This window comes from Ovis aries, chromosome 8, assembly GCF_016772045.2.
Source record: "Ovis aries strain OAR_USU_Benz2616 breed Rambouillet chromosome 8, ARS-UI_Ramb_v3.0, whole genome shotgun sequence".
Lineage (NCBI taxonomy): Eukaryota > Metazoa > Chordata > Mammalia > Artiodactyla > Bovidae > Ovis > Ovis aries.
The window spans coordinates 71,758,087-71,784,509 of record NC_056061.1 but is presented as its reverse complement, the minus strand read 5'-3'; the positions used below and the strand labels follow the sequence as shown (position 1 = coordinate 71,784,509).

General features: G+C 36.5%; 1 protein-coding gene across 5 annotated transcripts in view; it reads right to left on the bottom strand.

Annotated features, from left to right (window-relative positions):
- Positions 1 to 26,423, bottom strand: part of STXBP5 (syntaxin binding protein 5) — a 168,727-nt gene that overhangs the window by 94,604 nt on the left and 47,700 nt on the right. For all 5 annotated transcript variants that reach the window (XM_004011402.6, XM_042253773.2, XM_004011401.6 and 2 more), the window contains exons 5-8: positions 21,643 to 21,777; positions 21,233 to 21,296; positions 13,976 to 14,059; positions 9,018 to 9,141 (exon numbers count right to left, since the gene is read on the bottom strand). In XM_004011402.6, coding sequence (XP_004011451.3) covers positions 9,018 to 9,141; positions 13,976 to 14,059; positions 21,233 to 21,296; positions 21,643 to 21,777 — 407 coding nt within the window. The remainder of the gene's footprint in view (positions 1 to 9,017; positions 9,142 to 13,975; positions 14,060 to 21,232; positions 21,297 to 21,642; positions 21,778 to 26,423) is intronic.

Genomic DNA, 26,423 nt, shown 5'->3' with positions numbered 1-26,423 from the left:
ACAACTGGTTGATACACAAGCATTAAAATAAAGGAATTAAGAGCTATGCCAGATGAAAGCAGGGATTTTCCTCAAGTACAGAGCATTAAGAAAAGATGCAAGAAAGAATATAATTCTATTTTTATGTTAAACAATGACCAAAAAAATCTCATATGCTCTTATATATGCCTATAAATATGTATGATTTTAGAAATATATGTATTTTGGAAGAACATCTGCAAGATTTTTGACATAGCTTATCCGGTGAGGCAGGAAAGGGGAAGGGGCTGCTGATGTAGAGTAAGGTTTATGGAGAAGAGGCTGGTATTATATGATCCTGTTTATCTACAATGACATATGTATGTATGTTTATGTGTATGAAAAACTGTCTTTTTTTGTCACTACTTCTGTGGTTTCATGGTTAGGAAGTTCTTCCCACACAAATATCATTACAACTTTGGGAAGCATTTTCTTGTAAATGCTTTATAGTTTCATTTATTACATTAATTTTCTGAAGTATACTTTGGTATAGGTAAGATTTTTTTTCTCTAATAGTTTCAGCACTATTTGTGTAGTTCTATTGACCTATAATTGCCAGACAATAAAGACCAAGTGTTTAAAGTATATAATGTAATGAGCTGTGATACAGTTGTGCGTCTGCCAGCACTGGTGTCCCAGGTGGCTCAGTGGTAAATAAACCATCTGCAATGCAGGAGATGTGGGTTCAGTCCCTGGGTCGGGAAGATGGATGCATCCCAACCCATTCCAGCATTCTTACCTGAGAAATGGCATGGACAGAGAAACCTGGAGGGCTATAGTCCATGGGGATTACAGAAGAGTCAGGCACAACTTAGCAACTAAACAACAAAAACAACTGCCAGCATTCTCACTGAACCACCAGAGCCTTCCCCACTAATGTGAAATTCACCTTTATTACATTACATTTTCATAAATACACACCAGTCAACTGGTATTAGAGCATATACTCCTGCCTTAAGATCCTAGAGAAACATCTCTTCCCCTCTTTATGCAGAAAATAATATTGCAATGGAACCCTGAGCCTCTTGCATCCTAATTTATTAGAACCAACAAGTGACTAGTGAGAGAGTTAAGCAGAGAACATCAGATCAAGAGGCTGGAAAGGACTGCCAGGGGAGGCTGGATTTTTGAGGTGGGAGAGAGAATGAGGAAATAAAAAAAGGTGTGGGAAAAAGGAGTCTTAAATCTGAAAACTAGTCTCTCATGTTGTACAAGGAACAAACTAAGAATTTCAACCTCTATTTCAATCTGTTTAGAGATATATGACCTTTCAGTGAAAAATTTAAGTCTGTTCTGAAGAAGACTACCATCAGACCTTTAGCCTTCCTCTACCACTCAAAGTTCTAATAGGAGTGGCAAATTGATATAATTTGAGATTATAGGTAAAATTTTTACATTAAAAAAATACTTTGTATGCATTTTATTTTATGAAGCAAAACAATTATTCAGATATCACTCAATTTAATCTATTTTAATATTCCACCAATCTTTCAGTGGCTGGAACAATCTTGAAAAAGGGCAGGCGTTGGGTGGAATAATTAGTGAGCCTTCTTAAGTTTCAGCTTATATATCTTGCATAAAACCTAGCCAGGTACGAAATTCTTGACTTTTGTCTTGCTCAATATAGACTTTTGTTACTGGTTTATTGTGTCCAATATTTATACTTACAATAAAATGTAAAGCCAGTCTGATTTTTAATTCTTTATATACTTTCTGTCCACCCCCTGCATGGATGTTAACAGTAGTTTCATTATCTTTGTAAGTAAAAATGCTGCTGTTTTTATAGTGATCTTTCTTCACTAATCTTGCTTGGAAATTAGTGAGTCCTTTTGATTTGCATACTCTGATCTTTTTTTTTAACTCAGATTTTTAAAATTATGTCACTATTTGTTGCTCACATTCTAGATTATTCATCTATTATCCTGATGCTGGGAAAGATTGAAGGCAGGAGGAGAAGGGGACGACAGAGGATGAGATGGTTGGATAGCATTACCCACTTGATGGACATGAGTTTGAGCAAGCTCCAGGAGCTGGTGAGGGACAGGGAAGCCTGGTGTGCTGCAGTCCATGGTATTGCAAAGAGTCGGACACAACTGAATGACTGAACTGATAATCCTAGACTAACCATTTTCTAAGTCAAATCAAGTAATAAGGCACTAGCTAAGATTTTATAAAGCTCATATAACTAAAGGACATTTAGAGGATCACTGGATTTCACCACTAACTGTCATCTGACTTCTTAACTGCTAAGTCATCTCAGTAGAAAAACTTGTATTTACTCTTTCAACTACCTGTGAACGACTTTGATAAATCACTGAAAAGATCTGGTTAAATATAAAACTTGACAATAAATCATATAAACCTCCATGTAACATGTGCTTTCTTCATGTCTCTTATATCTTCCCTATTTCTCACATCCCCAAAACTACTCAGACACAATCAAAGTCCTGTTGATTCTAACTCCAGAATTTTATTCCTTTATGTCCACTGTTTTCCATTTATAGTCATATTTGAAGTCCTTCTTACTTATTGTTGACATTAGCATCCTAATTGGCTTCTCTTTTCTACTCCTGGCTCATCTGATGCACTACCAAATGTATTTCCAAATGTAAGTTTTATGTTTCTCACTGTGAAATCATTTCCTAGGTCTCCCTTCACGAAGTCCAAACTCTTTAGCATACTATGATGTATATTTTCGCCTCTGTATGCAGTTATTAGTTTCTGGCTACTCGCTCAAAGGAATTTTAAATACTGGTCATATTAAACTAGCGGTTTTCCAAAAATACCTTGCTTTTGATTATGTCTTTGTACCTTCTGACTAAAATAACCTTGTTCTGTTCTTATAACTCCCCACTGATCCTTTAAGACCAAGTTCACCCAGCCTGAATTTGTGAAATCTTCCTATAGCCTTCACCTAAAACATACTCATCACTTCTGTTTCTACATCATACTATGCAGGCCTTTATCAGCACTCATCGTATGTGTTTAGTTTATATATCATTTTCATGAGTTTTCCAAGAGCAATATATTTCTAGTATTTAATCTCAGGTACTGAGGAGGTGCTCAATAAATGTTTATTGAAAGAATAAATGAATGGATAAATGAGATGCATTAACAAATAAGTGAGGATCGCTGTCAAAAAACAAGTGCTTCCCTAGTTTCTAATTAGGGAAGTAGAATGCCACTTAGAATGTAGAACACATTTGTTGCTACACAGCAGCTATGGGCTCACTCAAGAGTGGGCTGCATAATATGACAGGCACCACTCACACATGGCTATTGACCCCTTGAAATGTAGCTATTCCACATTAAGATGTGCTGTAATATACACTAGATTTCAAAGAGTACAGAGATAGAATGCAAAACACTTCAATTCTGTATGCTGATTACACATTAAAGTAGTAATATTTTGCATATTTGGGGTAAATAATATTTGTTACTAAAATTAATTTTACTTTTTTTACTGTTATTAATATGGTTACTAGTAAATTTAAGATTGCACATGCAGATTTCATACTTCTATTGAACAATGATGCTCTAGAAAATAAGATGATTAAATCAGAGAATCACACTGTTAATAACATTAGTCTGAAATGGGGAAGGTGTTCTTTCCTTGATGAGTGTGGAGAGAGCTGATTTATAGCTGGACAGATGACCAGAGGGATATCTGGTTTTTGGATCATGGCCAAGAGCAGTGGGTTTTATGATGTGTTTCTTCAATATCCAAAACTCCCCAAAATCCCCTTGGTGACTCTCGGTATAGTAGTTTTGGATGGCTGGCAACTGGCCTAACTGGCAACCTGGCTTGTTCATTTAAAGGATCACTGAGAGTTTCTCAGAAGCTGGAGTTTGGGGACTGGAGCTGGTGACTCAGCACAGTCCTTGTGAGCAAAAGCGCAGAGTGGGAGACTCATACGGGGTATCTCTTAGAATGCTTACACACATTCTTTTTCTCTTGCTGCTTAGTATCCTTTGCCTTTAAACAAAAGCCTTATTTGAGTATATTCTGTGGAGTCTGGCAAGTTCTTTCAAATAGAAAAACTAGGGAAAAAACTTTTGTAATGAACTATTAATGCATTAAAGAATTGCAGTATGGATTTACGATTCACTGAGTGTTTCAGGCTTCAAGTAAATCTTAAAAGTAGATTAATATAATTTTTAATATGTCACATCCTTAAAATATTATAAATTCACTTTTATTTATGTGAAGTATGAATATATTTTTCCCTTTAGCAGCCCTTAATAAAAGTTCTCTAATCCTGGTTCATTAATTTCCACATAATCAAAAAACTTTTACCTTAAAAATCACCCATTCAATCCTTCCATTTTACATATGATGAAACTAAGTCCAAGAAAACAGTAATTAATTCTACAAAGTAGTTCACAAACAGCAAAGCTAGAATTACATACCAGATTGTCTGATTACTGGGAAAGTGTTCTCTGATAATCATAAAAACTAGATTAAAGGGAAATATCATTTTTTATTTTAGTTAAAAAATCACCATTTGATTAATTTCAGATACCCAAATAGGAAATTTCTGAAAAAATATGACTGTCAACCATCTTGATACATATAAAATTATCCAATATTATATGAGAAAATTATCTTAAGTGAATTCAAATTATTCTCCTTTACTGGCCATTTTATCATCATTGTCTAGATAACTGTCATGACTCTCAGAATAAGAATCTACTATCTAACAACTTTGGCAATGAATGATTCCATTTGAGGGTAAACTGAATATTGAACCTATAATTCAATTATAGTTCAAGCACCAGGCCATCATTTCTCAAAGTGCTATTTTGAGGAACACTAGAGTACTGTAAGATGTTCTGTGAATAAAAGATGCTAAAGTCAAGTAAATTTTGGAAAAGCCACATAAAATATATAAACTGGCCCAAATAATTAAAATACTGTTGACCCCTGAACAACAGGAGTTTGAGCTGCGTGGGTTCACCTTAAGGGCAAAATTTTTTCAGTAGTAAATACTACAGACTGTAGATGTAGTCTGTGGTTGGTTGAATCCACAGATTTGTATCTACAGATACTGGGGGCTGATTTAATGTTATGTGCAGATTTTCTAATATGCAGCAATGAGGGCCGCTAACTCTCTGCTCTTTTCAAGAGTCAACTGTATATACGTATGTATGCTTATATATATTTTCCCTTTAGAAATTCATAGTGTACATTGAAAACTAAGACGTCTTTCAGTGAAGAAAACGTTCAACTTTATTTCAGCATTTCTAGAACTCCTTTGATCATAACATGCCTTTTCACCAAATAACTCATTAACATAGGAAACATTAAGTTAAGTCAAGTACTCAGTCGTGTCCGACTCTTTGTGACCCCATGAACTGTAGCCCACCAGGCTCCTCCATGGGAGTCTCTGTCCTTGGGATTTTCCAGGCAAGAATACTGGAGTGGGTTGCCATTTCCTTCTCCACGGGATCTTCCCGATCCAGGGATCGAACCCAGGCCTCTCGCATTGCAGGCAGACGCTTTAAACTCTGAGCCACCAGGGAAGCCCCTATTAGTATTATAAAATATATTTGGGGGAAAATTCATCTAAGTATCTTTTGTGCTATCCTACCAAGTAAATAAGATACCCAAGTTTACATTTATTATAATCACATATGTATATAGCATGTCATAATTTTCAAATACTTTTACTTATATTTTGCTTACTTGATCCAAGGTATAGAATGGTGTTTATCTCATGGTAGAACCAATATTTGTTGAATGAATAAAAGTACAATCAGTTCTAATCAATTACCAAGGTAATGCTTATGAATGTTTTTAAGAATAGGATACTTAACCATTACATTACATGGATTTAGATATGAAAAAACCCCATGATTTACCATAAATCCTTCCTTCCTTCCGGTAGGAAAGGAAGAGCGAGAGCCCACAACACAGAGAGTAATGAAAAAATCCTTATTTTAATCCATCAAAGTAGATATTTAGTATACTAAAAACTACATACCACAAATATGTGTATGGTTGCCTTTTTTACTAAGATACTACAAATTCTGCAGAAATATAATTATGCTACTTTTAAAAGCCTGCTCTCAAGAATTTACATTTTTAGTATTAAAAGAGAATCAAGATTAAAATAGAAAAATCACCATTTGGCAACCATTACAGTAATAAGTAATCCTTCAAAGAAACATCAACAGATGCTAAAACCAGGGGGTATAAATTTTGATGAGGAACAGTATGTTTATAAAGTCTCAACTATTTCCTTCAAATCAAAACACTTATTGATTATAATAACAAATCAAAAAAAATTATTAACTTCAAAAGGAAAAAATAACGCTATACTGGAGAGACCTAGTAGACAGAAGCTTAATCAAGGAATCAGGGTATGAGACATCACCATGACAAATCAAACAAGCTCCACTCGAGGCTGTTAAAAGAACACAGCAATCCTTTTGGGATGGTCCTGCTGAAAATGCGCAACACGAATCTAATCATGAAAACATCAGACAAAACCAAATGGAAGCACATTCTATAAAATAACTGACCTGCAACATTCAAAATTTATTTGTTAGGAAAGTCAAGGAAAGGCTCAAGAAGAGTTCTAGTTTGAAAGAGACTGAGGAAGCATGGTAACTAAATCTAATCTGCATACAGACCCTTTCAACAAAAGGCAAAACCTGGTGATATGGGAGAAAGTCTCTGTAAAATACTAATACTGAAATATTTCGGGGTGATTAAGCAATATGCTGACAACTTACTCTCAAGTGGTTAAAAAAACCTCTTTGAACTATACTTACAAAAAAAGATGAAAATTTAGATAAACTTAAAACTTTAAAAACCAATATACATATTTCTACTAACTTCAATATTATTTATACTTCTGGATTTGAAATTAAAGGTTTCTAAACTAATCTTCAACTTTTTTGGTTTTCTGAATTCCTAGATTCCAGTGGGGATAGGAGATTCTAAAATGTATGAAATACTCAGGAATACCACAAAGATTAGGGACGTAGGCATTAAGAGAAGGAAGAACAAAAATATATTAGGGAAAACTGGAACCCATTATGAAAAGGGCTATCTTCTGGAGGCACACATAAACAGAACTGTAGCAAATTTAAAATAAGTGCCTTTCCAGAAAAGTCTCTGACTGCAACCAAAAACAGTGGTAAAATATATTACAATATGTGGCTAAAAGAATTGTTATTTTTACCAGGAAACAAGCAAGTCTAAAAACTTATACTACGACAGACAAAATAAGTTTTTAATTTGACTGCTTATTTTTTACATTGCAATAATTGAGAATGTACCAATTTTTAAAGAAAATGGGCAGTCATATTTTAAAGTGAACAATGAAACACAATAACTATAAAAATACTCTTTTCGTATGCTACTAATGCAAACAACAGTTCCTTTCATTTCCCTAAATTTGCTGGTTAAGAATTTCTTAGCGTAGAATCGTGAGAATGCAGATTAGTAAAGGAATGCAAATTTCCAGGCCTCATCCAGAATTCAAAGTCCTTCATAATCTATTCATAAAAAGTGAAACTGTTAGTTACTCAGTTGTATCCCACTCTTTGTAAACCCATGAACTGTATCCCGCCAGGCTTCTCAGTCCATGGGATTCTCCAGGCAAGAATACTAGAGCATCCATTCCCTTCTCCAAGGGATCTTCCAGACCCAGGGATCAATCAAACACGGGTCTCCCACATTGCAGGGCAGATTCTTTATCATCTGATCCACCAGATAAAACTTTCAAGGAGGTTTTATATACATTACTTATAGACTAAGCGTTAACACATCAGCTTGAGATCACCATCCCTAGAAATGGCAGCTTGCAGGATTAGCTCTCTTGGTTAACAACCGGTAACCTGACTTTCAAGACAGCTTCCACCACTCCCAGACTGAAAAGGGTGGCACACGATGTCTGTACTACTAGCACAAACAATATGGTTTACGACCAATCTCTGTTTTCCTTCTAAGCATCTGAAATTTTGATACATGCTAACTAAAGCTCCTGCTGCTGCTGCTAAGTCGCTTCAATCGTCTCCGACTCTGTGTGACCCCACAGACGGCAGCCCACCAGGCTCTGCCATCCCTGGGATTCTCCAGGCAAGAACACTGGAGTGGGTTGCCATTTCCTTCTCCAATGCATGAAAGTGAAAAGTGAAAGTGAAGTCGCTCAGTAGTGTCTGACTCTTCACGACCCCATGAACTGCGGTCTACCAGGCTCCTCTGTCCATGGGATTTTCCAGGCAAGAGTACTGGAGTGGGGTGCCATTGCCTTCTCCGGCTAACTAAAGCAGAGGGTGCATATAGACTGACATCAATACGAACCCTGGACATCAGGTTCACGTGAGCTGTCCTAGTACAGGACATTTCACACATGTGGTGATAACTCTTTGCAAGAGGAAACAAGCATGTCCTGTGTGGCTCCATTGGAAGAAGGCTGCTGGAAGCTTGAGCCTGGCTTCCTCTAGACTCCATCCCTTGTGCCTTTTCCCTTTGCTGATTTCACTTTGTATCCTTTTGCTGAGTCCTATGAGTATTCCTAGTGAATCAAACTTGGGGTCATTTAGGGGTTTCTGAAGACAATACTTTAAGGTATAAAATTACCTTCTGTAGGGTGCCAAGTGTTTTAATACATATTATATGTAGACTAGCAACCTGCAGTTGATAACATTAGGATGATAAAAGTTCAAAATAAGTCCTACATCACTCAGAAAATTATCAACTTTCTGGACTATTAGAGAAAAATTACTCAGAATATTTTGTAACTTTCATTTTCTGAAAGATCAAATTTGCAATCTCAATTGCAAATAGTTATTCGAGATTTCATTTACCCAGTTGCTACAAATTATTTCTCTACATGTAAATATAGAAATTTCAAATTAAACTAAAATTTTAAATTCAAAATAGAACCCATCCTTGTCATCAAAAACAAACAAACCCAATTGCAAACTCCAAAACAGTTTTCTGTCCATCACAATTTAGGTAGTGTTTAAAAGGGATCCGTTCTTACCATGTGGAGTTATGGTCTGCACAGGCTTCGCAGGGGATCTCACATTCCATATAGTCAAGGTGCCATCTGAATGACTGCAAATAAATTGTTTTCCTTCATGATGCCAAGCAACAGAGTGGATAGCCTATAAATGAGGGGTAAAGAATTCCACCTTTAAAAACAAAAACTAATTTAAACACCAAGTTATTCATAATCGGAACTGGAATTAATTTTTCATATTAACCTTTTTCTTATTTCCCAAGCTGAAGTCCATATGTTAATATTAAATTCCCATAACTTAATTGTCCTGCCAAAAAAAATGAGATTTAATTTGGTTCTAACACTCTTTCAACTTTCAAAATTTGATTTACTCAAGGGAGCATGATAATAATATAATAGTGATTATGTATTATTGACAAGTTCAAGAAAACAAAATGCATTCTTGTAGTTTCTTCAGTTCAGTTCAGTTCAGTCGCTCAGTCGTGTCCGACTCTTTGCGACCCCATGAATCAGCAGCACGCCAGGCCTCCCTGTCCATCACCAACTCCCGGAATTCACTCAGACTCACATCCATCGAGTCAGTGATGCCATCCAGCCATCTCATCCTCTGTCGTCCCCTTCTCCTCCTGCCCCCAATCCCTCCCAGCATCAGAGTCTTTTCCAATGAGTCAACTCTTCGCATGAGGTGGCCAAAGTACTGGAGTTTCAGCTTTAGCATCATTCCTTCCAAAAGAAATCCCAGGGCTGATCTCCTTCCGTTTCTTAGAATAAACAATAACTAAACATAAATTGGAGAAGGCAATGGCACCCACTCCAGCACTCTTGCCTGGAAAATCCCATGGACGGAGGAGCCTGTGGGGCTGGAGTCCGTGGGGTCGCGAAGAGTCGAACACGACTGAGCGACTTCACTTTCACTTTTCCCTTTCATGCACTGGAGAAGGAAATGGCAACTAGCTCCAGCGTTCTTGCCTGGAGAATCCCAGGGACGGGGGAGCCTGGTGGGCTGCCATCTATGGGGTCGCACAGAGTCGGACACGACTGAAGTGACTTAGTAGCAAACATAAATTACCAAGTAATTATGATCAATATGCCACTGGAAAAACTAGTTGCATTGACTGTTCAGAAAAAATTTTATAAATTAACTAAAATTCTAGAAGATAAGAATGCAGATTTAGAATTAAGATTGATTGAAAATACCTCATATTGAACTTCAAGACAGGTGACAAAAATCTATAAGGCATGCAAAGAAACCAGGAAATACAATGCAAAATGAGAAGAAATGTAGTCAATAGAAACAGACTCAGAAATGATACTGATGGGAGAATTAGCAGACAAGAATATTAAAACAAATATTTTAAACAGACTCCACCTGCTCTAAAAGGTAAGTGAAAACATGAAAATATTGAGGAAAGACATGCAAGCTTTCAAAAATACAAGTGGAATTTCTAGAGATGAAAATGTCTAAGATGAAAAATGGTTTCCAAATGGGTTTGCCAACAGATTTGATACAGCAGAAAGAAAGCTTGATTAACTTGAAGACACACAGCAGCAGAAACTGCTCAACGTGGAAGATGGGCAAAGAATAAGCAGAACATCAGTAAACTGAGGTACAACTTGAAGAAGACTAATATGTGTGTCATAGGAGTCTCAGAAGGGAGCCTATGGACAGAAAATATATTGCAAGAAATAATGACCCAAAGTTTCCCAAATCTGATGAAAACTTTAAACTCTATAAACTTCTAGAATACACAGATATCTTAGAAATTCAATGAACTCAAAGCAAAAGAAACTGGAAGAAAACTACATAAAAGTACATATTTCAAATGCTTAAAACTGGAACTTTAGTGACAAGAAATCCTTAAAAGCAACCAGAGGGTGGGGACAGGGAGGGGAACACATTAAATATAGAAAAGCAAAGATGACAGCAGATATTTCCTTAGAAACAATGCAAGAACACAGTTGAATAATACCTTTACAGTTCTGAAAGAAAAAACTGTCAACCTAGGATATCATCCATCACAAATATCTTCTCAAAAACAAAGATAAAATAAACACATTTACACACATAAAGAACTCAAAGAATAGATCATTTGCAGACTTTCACTATAAAACATGTTACAAGAAGTCCTTCATGCAGAAGGTAAATGATACAAGATGGAAATCTGGATCTACTCAAAGGAAGGAAGAATACCAGAATGGCAGATATGCAGGTATACATAAATTATAATAATACATAAATTATTTTTTATCAAATGTTTCATTATAGGAGAACAGTCTCATAAATCATGACATTAGCTTAAAAAAGTATTTACTTTTGGTTGTGCTGGGTCTTTGTGGCTGTGCAGGCTTTTCTCTAGTTGCAGTGAGCAGCCTTCTTACTGCAGTGGCTTCTCTTGTGGCAGAGCATGAGCTCCTAGGGTGTGCAGATTTCAGTAGGTGCAGCTCCCAGGCTCTAGAGCACAAGCTCAGAAGTTGTGGGGCAAGGGCCTAATGGCTTCACTCATGTGTGAATCTTCCCAGATCAGGGACCAAACCCGTGTCTCCTGCATTGGCAGGCAGATTGTTTACCACTGAGCCACAAGGGAAGCCCAATTATACTCTCTTAAATACTTTCCACCTTTTTTTCTGGTATGTAGTTAAAAATATTACTCAGAAGCAGCCTGGAAACAGGCTTGCTTAAGCTCTGTTAGGCTAGCTAAGCTAGTCTTTAATGTAGAGCTAGTCTATCCCTACGACAAGGCAATACCTTTTTGAGTATTCTTCTTGACGCCCTGTCCATTACAAGCATTCTCTGTTCTGTTGGGAATGTGATCTATTCTTAGTCCTGTGTGTGCTATAAGAATTGTTTTACCTACTCCTTTCCAATGGATCTATTCTAAATCTCACACTCATGCACTAATCATTATTCAGTTCAACTTAAGACTAAGGTAAAGGGCTCCTTGTGGATTTTTAAAACTCTCTCACAAGGCAGGTCCCTACATTCTGTTACCTTGTTTTGTAAGTTATGGATATCTTTCCCAATTTCCCAACTCTGTTTCGTCAATTTAGGGAGACTGCTGGGTTTAATGTAGATTCCCCCTTGCCCACCTTCCTTCATGGATTGAGATCTGGAAAATCTCTCCAGACCATGAAGTGAAGTGAAGTGAAGTCGCTCAGTCGTGTCCGACTCTTTGTGACCCCATGGACTTTTCAGGGAATAGTACTGGAGTGGACTGCCATTTCCTTCTCCAGAGGATCTTCCCAACCCAGGGATCGAACCCAGGTCTCCCACATTGTAGACAGGCACTTTACCGTCTGAGCCACCAGGGAAGTACCTCCAGATCATAAGCTAATGCAATTGAAAGGCTCACCTTTATCCCCTAAGGAATCCCTGTTCTATACTATCTGTTAATTTCTATAAACTGTTCTTACATATATTTTCCCAGTGTGTTTGTTTAAATGGAGAGGGTAAATCCCCTGTGATTTAATAGTGGCTTAAGGCAAGATAACTATTTAAATTACAAAAGCAAAATAAAAAAGTCAAATATGCCTAAAATATGCTTTCATTTTGACACAAGAAACATCTCTAAGGGCCAAAGCTTCCAGAGAAATGACAAGAACTCTTTACTAAAAATACTCTTTTAAAATAAATTCAAGATCTTGACTGGTAAACAACAGAATATTTACTAACTAAAAGGCTTTAAAATACAAGGAAAAAAAAAAGTATACAGTTATGAAAACAAAATTCTCTTTCAGTCAGACTTATAAAGATAACATGCAGACATTTACAAAGTATTTCTAGTTTTGCTGTAGTTACTCAATGGAATCTGTTTGACTAACTGAAAGCAGCAAAATGAACACATGACATTTCTTTAAAATAAACAAAAAAACCCCCACACATTTCCTAGATCTATTCTCGGAATTAGAAATTGTGAACACTCCTGGTAACCAAATTATGGTCACCAGACACCATTTCTCACCTGAAGAACCTAGTTTCATGGAAAACGATGCTCTAAATTTGGGACAGAAATATTCAAGTTTAATAGGTATGCTTTGTTCTAACAGATGGCAAGGAAGCTATCCAAGACTATTATCAAAGGACTTAGGAAACAAATGGAAGAGATTCACTGATGAAAGATGGGACAATTTGAAAATCAATAAGGCTAATAACTGTAGTGTACTGAAGCACATGAACTAATGTTTAAATCTTTTAGTACATAGTGAAATGGGAAACAAGATCAAATTGCTTATCATTAAGATTACTAGAGAACAGCCCCTTTTACTGAAATAAAAGAAACAAGCATTTATCCTGCCTTTCCTATCCAAATTGTACAGCTATATAATCAAAAGAGCAGGTGAGAAGCTTCTCTTTACAGAAGTATCCCAGATAATCGATAGAGAAGGAATCATAAAATTAGAACTTCTCTACTTTGCAACAACTACATGGTAATGGATTTAGGCCTTGAACATAACTGACTGCTAATATCACAGACACTACTGTTCCATCTGGGAGAAGAGCATCAACATCATCTAAGAAATAGTCTTGCTAAAAACAAAACAAAAAAATTAACCTAAATTTGGTCGTCTCAGTAAACCATCCAATTTATAGGAAATCTGAAGGCAATAAAAGTCTTTTTTTTATTAATCACAATCTTTATTTGGATTCTAAAGCAAGCAAGCTATAAATATTTCCAGTTCACTATCATTTGTATAAAATAAAAAGCTAGCACACATTTATTAATTTGCTTGTAAATGCAGAAAATACCTCTGGAAGAATATATGAGAAACTAACATTGGGATGAGGTAAGGGAATTGGATGGTCAAATGACAGGAGCCGGAGAGACCATTTTTGTGTCTTTTGAGCTATGTGAATATATTATATGATACATATGCAAAAATGTGTGTTACAGTTAACTACAAAGATTGCCTAAAGTCATTAATTAAAGAAGTTCTTAGAGAAGCCATTGTGAACTGGAGAAATGACAAAATAATGTTATTACCTCATCGTAGGTGTATCTATAGTCTGCTTTCTTTGACTTGAGGTCCCATAACACTACTGTTCCAGATTCAAAGCCAATCAAAAGCTGTAATAAAAGAAAATGCCACATTACCTAGGATTGACATTAATCATGTGAAACATTTACTTGCTGACAATAAAGATAACTATTATCATTCATATGCTTTGGCTACAAAATTATAGCATCGTTAAACATCTGCATTGCTAATTGCTAATCACATGGATGACATATGGGAATACTGCATTGCATATTTATACACCTTTGATCATTAGGATTTCAACATACATCATACAACCGATTATTGAAAATGAAAACAGTACTGCTTTGAAGTCCAGAGTGTACATTTTCATTCATTAACTTACTAATAAAAATTAAAATTTACATGTGCTTTAAAGTTTACAAACTTCTCTAATTTAACACACTATCAGGCAATATTATTTATTCATATACTGATTAGCTCCAAATTATATCTAGCCTAGACCTCTCTTGTGAGATTCAGACTTATAATTCTAATGGTCACATGTTCACATATTTATTCCACAAGAACCTCAAAGCAAATACATCCACAAGTGAATTCATTATTTTCTTCCCTACTGTCTTTTTCTGGTATTTCCTGTTACAGAGGCTTTCTCAGTATTTTTAAAAATATTCTTTAAGAGGCTCAAGTAAAAACTTTGGCATCATCCTCCCACGAGGTAAAATCCTCAAGTAATTTAAAAATTACACTCATATATAATTTATTTTTTTCCACTTTCAATACATCTCTCCTGGTTCAATACACAAAGATCTCCTTTCCAGTTTCTGGTCTGTCTGACTCGCTAGTCTTGTTCCTTATTTACTTCATTCCATATCGTAGCTAGTCTGATCATGTAATGTATGCTTTTATTTAAAACTTGCTAATGCTTTATGCTTATCTTTAGGATCAAGTCCAAACTGAATAATCAGACCTACAAGATATATCATGGTCTGACCTCTGCTTAACCCCTCAGCTTCATGCTGTTCCACATTCCCATTATCCAATGCATTCCAGTACATCTTTTAGGTCATCTTCTCTCTCACCTTTATGCCTCTGCACATGCTGTCATCCTAACTGGACCACTTCATCTGCAGTCATCCTTTTTGCCTGACTAATCCTACTAATCCTTCAGGTCATTTTAGCTATCACTTCCTCCTGGAAGCCTTCCTTGACCTACCTACCAAATGTAAGTCAGTGCCCTTCTTATATGCTCCAACAGCAACTTGTACATTTTTTCGCCTGAAAGGTCACTATACAATTTAGTAATGTCCTTTTCCTTATCTGAATTCTCTTGCAGACTATAACATTGGTTTATTTAAGCAAGAATTGGTTTTATCTTGTTTACTACTATACTTTTAACATAAGACATACAGTCTAATATAGGTCCTTAGTCCATTTTTTGTGAATAAGTAAGTTCCAGAATGAAATCCATGTTCTTGCCTCACAAACTGCCTACTGTCTACACTGGCATTTTATACATGATAGTGTTTTGTCTGCTTGTAAGCTCCTCCCTTTTTCTTCACTTTTCATGTTGCTTCCTGGGGTAAGTCTATCCAGTTCCTCTGGACAAAGATGATCCTTCTCCGTATTAATACATGCATTTTCATCTCTAGTTTCTATAGACGTCTCTAGTATCTAATATACTAACACATAGTAGATATTCAATAAATATTTGTTTATCAAGTACATGAATAATCAGCAGCTAGTCAATAATCATTCACGCAATCTGGAGATATGAACAAATTTGGAGGGAGGCCCAGTAATTTTTACTAAATAGTAACTTAGCGTATTTTCAGTGTATAGGAGCACTCAGAAGACCCAGTCACTGAAACCAACAAAACAAATTTACATCTTGGTAGGAAGTATAGCTAATTTTCCTAACATAAACTCTTCTTTCCTTGACCATCTGTAATACATACTCCTTCTGGGAAAAAACTGTTATCTGTTTCCTTTACCCTTTTTAATTCTTCTAAGCATCCTGGACATGTGTATGGCATTTTCTGATGGGGGAAGTAAGAGAGGAACTTCAGGAATAAGGAAAGAGATGGAAACAGATAACATTTAAGAATCAATGTATAGTGTATATTTTATGTATAGTGTAAAACAATACTGGATTGTTCAGGACACAGTTAACTTACACTCCAGGCCCAGATCTACCAATAGTAACTATTCAACTTAAATATTTTACCCATCCAGACGTTAACAACATAAGAGGATTACAGTAAACTTTAACCCCTCCAGCCAGCTCTACCTTCCTATAAATATCAGAAATCTGTAACAAGTTAGACTTTAACCCCTATAATCTCCTAAACAGTAAAAAAAGAACTGAAGGATGTGGTACTTATAAGCAGAAAATTGAAAGCTTATTCCCACTAGCATCTTCTATAACTCATAGAAATGTTAATATTTTAACAGTACTGTTGATGAATTTTCTTCGAATTTTTCTCTCATAAAAAGCATTCATCAGGTATATTGATACAGCTCTTCACATTAATACGTGATATACATCTTACAGAAGAAATGTAGCATGATGGAGAGTACTCTGAGGCTGAAATCAGAGAAATCACTATTCAAAATCCCAGCTCCACCAATATCTAGCTTTGTACCTCTGGAATACATAACTGGATCAAGTCTCTGCCTGATTATCTATAAAACAGGGAAAACAGCTCACTTGAGATTTGTTGGGAGGATCAAATAAAAATAGTGCACATAAAGTGGAAAGCAGTGGCTGACAAAGTTCAGTTCAGTTGCTCAGTCGTGTCCGACTCTTTGCAACCCCATGAATCGCAGCATGCCAGGCCTCCCTGTCCATCACCAACTCCCGGAGTTCACTCAGACTCACATCCATTGAGTCAGTGATGCCATCCAGCCATCTCATCCTCGGTCATCCCCTTCTCCTCCTGCCCTCAATCCCTCCCAGCATAAGAGTCTTTTACAATGAGTCAACTCTTCCCATGAGGTGGCCAAAGTACTGGAGTTTTAGCTTTAGCATCATTCCTTCCAAAGAATTCCCAGGGCTGATCTCCTTTAGAATGGACTGGTTGGATCTCCTTGCAGTCCAAGGGACTCTCAAGAGTCTTCTCCAACACCACAGTTCAAAAGCATCAATTCTTCAGCACTCAGCTTTCTTCACAGTCCAACTCTCACATCCATACATGACCAGTGGAAAAACTATAGCCTTGACTAGATGGACCTTAGTCAGCAAAGTCATGTCTCTGCTTTTGAATATGCTGTCTAGGTTGGTCATAACTTTTCTTCCAAGGAATAAGCGTCTTTTAATTTCATGGCTGCAATCACCATCTGCAATAATTTTGGAGCCCCCCAAAATAAAGTCTGACACTGTTTCCACTGTTTCCCCATCTATTTGCCATGTAGTGATGGGACTGGATGCCACGATCTGCGTTTTCTGAATGTTGAGCTTTAAGCCAACTTTTTCACTCTCCTTTTCACTTTCATCAAGAGGCTTTTAGTTCCTCTTCACGTTCTGCCATAAGAGTGGTGTCATCTGCATATCTAAGGTGATTGATATTTCTCCCGGCAATCTTGATTCCAGCTTGTGCTTCTTCCAGCCCAGTGTTTCTCATGATGTACTCTGCATAGAAGGTAAATAAGCAGGGTGACAATATACAGCCTTGACGTACTCCTTTTCCTATTTGGAACCAGTCTGTTGTTCCATGTCCAGTTCTAACTGTTGCTTCCTGACCTGCATATAGGTTTCTCAAGAGGCAGGTCAGGTAGTCTGGTATTCCCATCTCTTTCAGAATTTTCCACAGTTTATTGTGATCCACACACCCCGACAAAGTAGGGGTCAATAAATGGTAGTTATTGTTACTGTTAAGTAAGGAATTTGACACGAACACTTAACTTTCTTTGGCCAGGACCTGTGCTTAATGTAGCAGCATCATCCACCATAAGGTTAGCTTTGAAAGGACACATCCTATCACCTTACCTCTTTTTTCAGTGATACAATGTCAAAGAGATCTTTAGAAATAGGAGTCAGTAGCGTGAAGGAAATTTTTCTATTAGAAACCAAAAGTTAGATAATATCATCTATTCTAGTACCCTAAACTGTAAAAATGTTTGAAAGAGATTAATTCTGGGAACTAAGGAGGATAATATAATGCCACGTTTCAAAAAAAGGAGGATGATACAAATTTTTTCAATTAAGTACATATTGAACCAGGATTCCCAGGTGGTGCTAGTGGTAAAGAACTGCCTGTGAATCCAAGAGACGTAAGAGATATGGGTCCGATCCCTGGGTTGAGAAGATGCCCCAAGAAGGAAACGGCAACCCATTCCAGATTTCTTGCCTGGAGAATCCCATGGATAGAGGAGCCTGGTGGGTTATCATGCAGAGAGTTGTAAAAAGTCATATATAACTGAAGTGACTTAGCACAAACATGTTGAACAGTTATTATTTTATCGTATGTTGAGTACTATAGGAAATATAAACTTGCATAAATATTATCTTTGTGCTCAAGGAGTCCTTCAAGTTCAGGGGAGTTAACACATTTCTAATTCAAGGCAATATGTAGTAAATACCGTAAAACTTGCACAACTAAGGTGCTAATAAACTTGGAATTGACAGAAAGCATTTTATGTCAGGATTATCAAGAAAGGTATCATGAAAGTTATGTTATTTTAATCTGAGCCTTTGAGTAGGAATTTGAGTAGGAATTCAGTAGAGAAAGAACAATGAGAAGGAATTCCTTTTTTTTTTTTTTTTTTTTTGAGAAGGAATTCTGAACAAAAGGTCTTACATAAATAAGTCATGGAGACAGTAAAGAGCAGCTCACATTTGGGCAACAGTAACTATTTGCTTCAGCACAGTGTTCAGGTAAGGATGTTCTCAAAGATAATGAAAGCTAAGGTTATGTTTTACAGAAACACTGCTTTGTTTGTTTGATAATACAGAACCACTGAAAGCTTTGGAACAGGAGAACAAGAAGATTAAAATGGCACTCCAGGAAGACTGGTCTGGAGATGACTCAAGAATGGGTTGGAATGCCTTGAACTGCAGTGGGGGAAGGAGACTGAATGGCCAAGAGACACTGCAGTGGAAGGACTGAAATGATTCAGTGGCTGATTCAGTGTAAAAGAAAGGGAAGTTTTCAACTCTTCTACCAGGTCCCCTATCTAAAGGCTGGCTTTTAGACAATTATCTTATACCAAAAATAAATAAGTGAAGATACAGGTTACTGTAACTTGCTTCATGGAAAGTTTCTCTCAAAACATACAATGGCATGATTAAGTCAGCTCCAAACAGTACAGCCATCCTTTTGTTTTCCCAGTGTCAAATAAGAGAACAGTGTTAACACAACATAGAGGCATCACCACTTCCAGTAATTAAGGAAAGGAAAAACCTGAGTAAACTGCTTCACAAAATCCAGAAGTTTCATTTCACTGATTTCTGATAGTGATTAACTTCCTGGTATTTATGCAGACTAATTATCATGAAACTTTATAAGCAGAAAAAACATAATTAAAAAGAATGGAGACTGGTTTAAATTATGAAACAGATTCACGAAAAGAAAATTTTACTGTTTTTTTAGTGTATTAAAGAACCTAAACTAAATTTTATTGCTTTTCAGGGTATTAAGGAACCTAAATTAACAACAGCTAGATAATGACTGTATGGAACTGGTTTTGAGTATAAAAAAAGTATTATTTTCAAAAATACCTTTTAACATGAGCCTTTGGTTAATATTAATTTTTGCTAATAAAATAAAAATACCAAAGCCTTTGACTGTGTGGACCACAACAAACTGGAAAATTCTTAAAGAGAATAGCACACCACCTTACCTGCCTCCTGAGAAATCTGTATGCAGGTCAAGAAGCAGAAGTTAGAACTGGACACAGAACAATAAACTGGTTCCAAATCAGGAAAGGAGTATGTCAAGGTTGTATATTGTCACCCTACTTATTTAACTTATATGCAGAGTATACCATGCAAAATGGCTGGCTGGATAAAGCACAAGCTGGAATCAAGATTACCGGGAGAAATATCAATAACCTCAGATATGCAGATGACACCACCCTTATAGCAGAAAGCGAAGAGGAACTGAAGAGCCTCTTGATGAAAGTGAAAGAGGAGAGTGAAAAAGTTGGCTTAAAACTCAACATTGAAAAGACTAAGATCATGGCATCTGGTCCCATCACTTCATGGCAAACAGATGGGGAAACAGTGAGAAACTTTATTTTGGGGGCCTCCAAAATCACTGCAGATGGTGACTACAGCCATGAAATTAAATGATGCTTGCTCCTTGGAAGAAAAGCTATGACAAACCTAGACAGCATATTAAAAAGCAGAGACATTACTTTGCCAACAAAGGTCCATCTAGTCAAAGCTATGGTTTTTCAGTAGTAATGTATGGATGTGAGAGTTGGACCATAGAGAAAGTTGAGTGCTGAAGAACTGATGCTTTTAAACTGTGTTTTGGAGAAGACTCTTGAGAGTCCCTGGGACTGCAAGGAGATCCAACCAGTCCATCCTAAGGGAGATCAGTCCTGAATATTCTCGGGAAGGACTGATGCTGAAGCTGAAGCTCCAATACTTCTGGCCATCTGATGCAAAGAACTGACTCATTGGAAAAGACCCTGATGCTGGGAAAGACTGAAGGCAGGAGCAGAAGGAGAGGACAGAAGATGAGATGGTTGGATGGTATCACTGACTCGATGGACATGAGTTTGAGCAAGTGCTAAGAGTTGGTGATGGACAGGGAAGCCTGGCGTGCTGCAGTCCATGCGGTTGCAAAGAGTTGGACACGACTGAGTGACTGAACTGAACTGATTAACCTGAGATTTTATGAAGAAAAATTTAGGAGAGAGAGGGATTATGTGGTAAGTATTATAAAAATTTTATAACTACAAAGTATAAAAAAAAATTCAAAACCAGTAGAAAATGGGTTTTGTCAGGATTATCAGAGAATCGGGGGAATTATTACAAATAAGCAAAAACCAAGTTAATAAGCTTTAATTGTATTTATTAAATTTTACTTGTTTTAGGGTTTTCTTCTTTAAAATGTAAATGATTTTAACTCTTTCACTTGTTCCTTATAATCTATAAATAAGCAATTGTTTATATGATAGACAACATTTGTTAGCAATCTCAAATTGTAAGTGTGATTACAATAGAGTAAGTGTGATTCCAGAATAGTTTGCATACGTAAAATAATGGAATTCATGCATTTAAATAATAAATATATTTATTTGAAACAATCTACCTTTCCTTCATCCATTGGATTATCACTTATGTGGACAACAGGCCCTGGGTGAGATTTAGATGACCTGAAAGAAAAAAAGTGAAGTTTTTTTTTTTTTTTCTCAACCAAAAATTGCAATACAACTACAGATTCATTACAACAGAAATAATGACTGGAAAATAAAGATATATTTACAAAGGCTGAAAACATTTCAGTAAATGATTGCTATCTTTATTTTACTCAATTCTAGCCTCAATTGGGGTATGTCATTCAATTCTACAGCTCATGTCAAAAATAAAAGTTGCATTATGCTTAAAAAAAAAAGTTCTATTAATATTTACTCAGAGAGAAAGAAGTCACACAGTTTAGTCATTCAGCTAAACTGAGGCCTACAGAGTAGAAACAGATATGCAACATTTGCTCAAACTCACAATTCAATGGCTTTATTCCACATAATGACGTAGCCTGAGAGTGTGAAGGACTCCACATTGACAATATGTATGTTACCTCGTTCAGTGCCCACATAGAGCCACTTACTCTGGAAAGGTAGATGGCAAAATGTAACCCTGCAAAACAAAATATATCCGAAGGAAATTAGATAAATACCTGGAAAATTTTATTAACTGTATTAGAGGAGTAATACTGATATATACAATTTAGGAAACAAAAAAAGATACAACCATCATACTTACCTCACTGCAGTTAATATTCAATTATGCTAATTCTACTTTAATGTCAAATATAAGTCATTACGAAAATAAATAGCAAAACAGAGAAAAGACGAGTTTTGACATTACTGTGTGTTTCATATCTGGCTATTTCAAACCCACTGTGTCACTTCAGGCTCATCAAAAACTGAATCTGTAAAGCCACAAACTGAGCTAACACTCATCACTCCTAGGCACTACCATACTTCTCAGAAGTTACTAACCACACGAATCCATCTCAATACCTGTGCTGACTATTCCTTCCATGTAAAATGCTCCTCCTGCTCACAATTTTCTTCTGCTCAAGATCTAGTTAAAATACCACCTTCACTTAAATCGATACCCCAATACTTTGAATCTCTATCTGGCTTGCCTTATGAAACAGTCTACCTTTCTCACTAACTTGTAAGCCTCTGGAGGGCAAAGATCCTCTGCACTCAGGCTGAGATAATGATATTGGAATATGCTCAAATGATCTCTTTCCAATGATGTAAGAGATATTCATTGACACATTATAAAAATTTATAGGCATGAATTAAAGTTTATATCATTCAAACAATTTCAAACATTTTCTAAATAAGCTCAATTGATTATAAGGTAAAGAATGGAACCTACCTTGTCCTTTTTGTAGAACTTATTTTTAGTAAAACAGTATGTTATGAAACCATATAAACTCATTTTTTTCAGACATGTTGTGTCTTTCAAAATATACTATTTAAGATTTTAATGGAATAGCCCTTCAAATAATATACAATGAAGATAATCACTGCTGAACTCTTTAACTGACACTAAGCATTAGACAAGATACAACATACCGAACATTTGTTATTCCTATTAACATAATTTCATCACAGAGAAATTTCAAGATGAAAGCACTTCAAATACATGCAACTCATGGTCTCATTATTTCCCAAAGGTAATAGATAATTACTTAAGGTTCATCATCTATATTTTTTGTTAAGTGTTTTATATGACAGCATGTCATCTTTCCAAAGGGTTTATGTATAAACTGAACAAAGCAAAGAAATGACTCCTGAATCAAAAAAAAACATCTTATAGTATCTTATTACTTTTTGGGCATCCTTGGTGGCTCAGACAGTAAACAATCTGCCTGCATTGTGGGAGACCTGGGTTCGATCCCTGGAATGGAAAGATCCCCTGGAGGAGGGTCTAGCAACCCACTCCAGTATTCTTGCCTGTAGAATCCCATGAACAGAGGACCCTGGTGGATTCCAGTCCATGGTGTTTCAAAGAGTTGGACATGACTTAGCAACTAAGCAGACACACATTACTCCACAAGGCAGTAAGTCCACAGTACTTTTACGAAAACTTAGGGCTATATGGGTTTCAGAATTTTCCACATTTTAGAAAGGTACATAATGAGTATTTTGTGTATTACCTAGTATGGTGGTATGTTAGTTGCTCAGTTGTATCAGACTATTTGTGACCCCATAGGGTGTAGCCCACCAGGCTCCTCCATCCAAGGTATTTTCCAGGCAAGATTACTGGAGTGGGTTGGCGTTTCCTTCTCCAGAGGATTTTCCTGAGTATGGTAGTACATGGGTGGTAAGCCATTTAGTCGTGTCTGATTCTTTGCGACCCCACAGACTGTAGCCTGCCAGGCTTCTCTGTTCATAGGATTCTCCAGAAAAGAACACTGGAGTGGGTTGCCATGCCCTTCTCCAGGGGATCTTCCTGACCGAGGGATTGAACCCATGTCTCTTACATATCCTGCTCTGGCAGGTGGCTTCTTTACGTGGTAACATCTGGTGAACGCACTGACTATTTCTGAGGAAAAATTTCTGGCAATTGTGTTTACTTGAGACATAATCATCATATGAAAGTAGTTTTGGGTGTACAACATAATACTTCAATATATGTAAATATTATACAATGATCACCACAATAAATCTAGTTATCCTCCATAGATACAGGTATAGTAAGAATTTTTTTCCTGTGATGAGGACGTTTAATACCTACTCTCTCAGAAAAGTTCAAATATATAACACTGTGTTATTACCTATAATCACTGGTGGTTGCTTAAAAAGCTAAATGTACACCCACCATATGAACCACCCATGCCATTCCTAGGTATTTAACCAGAAGAAGGAAAGAGTATGTACAAGTCTATACAAGACCTATACACAAATGGTCACAGCAACTTTGCAAGAACCCTAAAGTGGAAATAAACCAAAGGTCCTTCAACAGGTAAATGAACAAACTTATATACTTAGAATATTCAGTTCAGTTCAGTTGCTCAGTCGTGTCCGACTCTTTGTGACCCCATGAATCACAGCACACCAAAGTAAATAAAAATAAACCATACATGCAACAATACCAACTAATCTCAAAGTACTGAAGATGAGGGGAAACCAGACAAAAAAGATATACTACATGGTTCTGCGTACAATTTATATGCAATAGAAAAATGTAAACTAATCTACTGTAAGAGAAAACAAGTCAGTGCTTGCCTGGAATTGTGGCATAGGGACCAGCAACAGAAGACAGGAGAATGGATTAGCACAGGAAACATTCTGGGATGACGGGCAGGTTCATTATTTTGATTATGGTGACAGTTTCATGAGTGTACATATGTGTCAAAACTTATCAAACTGCACACTTTAAGTGTGTGCAGTTTACTGTATGTCCATTATACTTATATCAAACTTTTTATAATAAATTTTTCAGAGCTGTGTGATTTTAGGAATTATGAAAACAAGATTGTGACTCTAATACAACTGCCTTGGTTTAACTTCTAGCTCCAATACTCACTAGCATGACGTTCAGGAACCCATTCAACCTCTCAGAGCTTTAGTGTCTAAGCAGCAGAGCCTCAGTGACAGGATCAAATAGACAAAGCATGGTAGATGCTTAAAATGGGGCCTTGACATACTTAAGTGCTCAATAAATGTTAGCTAATTATTATAAAAAACTAAATGCTACTCTACCAATTAAGTTATAGGCAAATTTTAACAACATGAAGAAAATAAATTACACTGATAGTATGCCAGGTACAAAATGAACAATGTGATAAATATGATAAACTATCTCATTTGAAACGTACCCTAAAGTGAAACATGAGTATAGCTGAAACACTCTGAAAATTCAAAAATAATTTCAGATTTGTATGGAAATACAAAAACCTCGAATAGCCAAAGCAACCTTGAGAAAGAAGAATGGAACTGGAGGAATCAACTTGTCTGACTTCAGGCTCTACTACAAAGCCACAGTCATCAAGACAGTATGGTACTGGCACAAAGACAGAAATATAGATCAATGGAACACAATAGAAAGCCCAGAGATAAATCCACACACATATGGACACCTTATCTTTGACAAAGGAGGCAAGAATATACAATGGATTAAAGACAATCTCTTTAACAAGTGGTGCTGGGAAAACTGGTCAACCACTTATAAAAGATTGAAACTAGATCACTTTCTAACACCGCACACGAAAATAAACTCAAAATGGATTAAAGATCTAAATGTAAGACCGGAAACTATAAATCTCCTAGAGGAGAACATAGGCAAAACACTCTCCGACATAAATCACAGCAGGATCCTCTATGATCCACCTCCCAGAATTCTGGAAATAAAAGCAAAAATAAACAAATGGGATCTAATTAAAATTAAAAGCTTCTGCACAGCAAAGGAAAATATAAGCAAGGTGAAAAGACAGCCTTCGGAATGGGAGAAAATAATAGCAAATGAAGCAACTGACAAACAACTAATCTCAAAAATATACAAGCAACTTCTGCAGCTCAACTCCAGAAAAATAAACGACCCAATCAAAAAATGGGCCAAAGAACTAAATAGACATTTCTCCAAAGAAGACATACGGATGGCTAACAAACACATGAAAAGATGCTCAACGTCACTCATTATTAGAGAAATGCAAATCAAGACCACAATGAGGTACCACTTCACACCAGTCAGAATGGCTGCGATCCAAAAGTCTGCAAGCAATAAATGCTGGAGAGGGTGTGGAGAAAAGGGAACCCTCCTACACTGTTGGTAGGAATGCAAACTAGTACAGCCACTATAGAGAACAGTGTGGAGATTCCTTAAAAAGTTGCAAATAGAACTGCCTTATGACCCAGCAATCCCACTGCTGGGCATACACACCGAGCGAACCAGAATGGAAAGAGACACATGTACCCCAATGTTCATCGCAGCACTGTTTATAATAGCCAGGACATGGAAACAACCTAGATGTCCATCAGCAGATGAATGGATAAGAAAGCTGTGGTACATATATACAACAGAGTATTACTCAGCTATTAAAAAGAATACATTTGAACCAGTTCTAATGAGATGGATGAAACTGAAGCCGATTATACAGAGTGAAGTAAGCCAGAAAGAAAAACACCAATACAGTATACTAGCACATATATATGGAATTTAGAAAGATGGTAATGATGACCCTGTATGCAAGACAGCAAAAGAGACACAGATGTGTAGAGCGGACTTTTGGACTCTGAGGGAGAGGGAGAGGGTGGGATGAT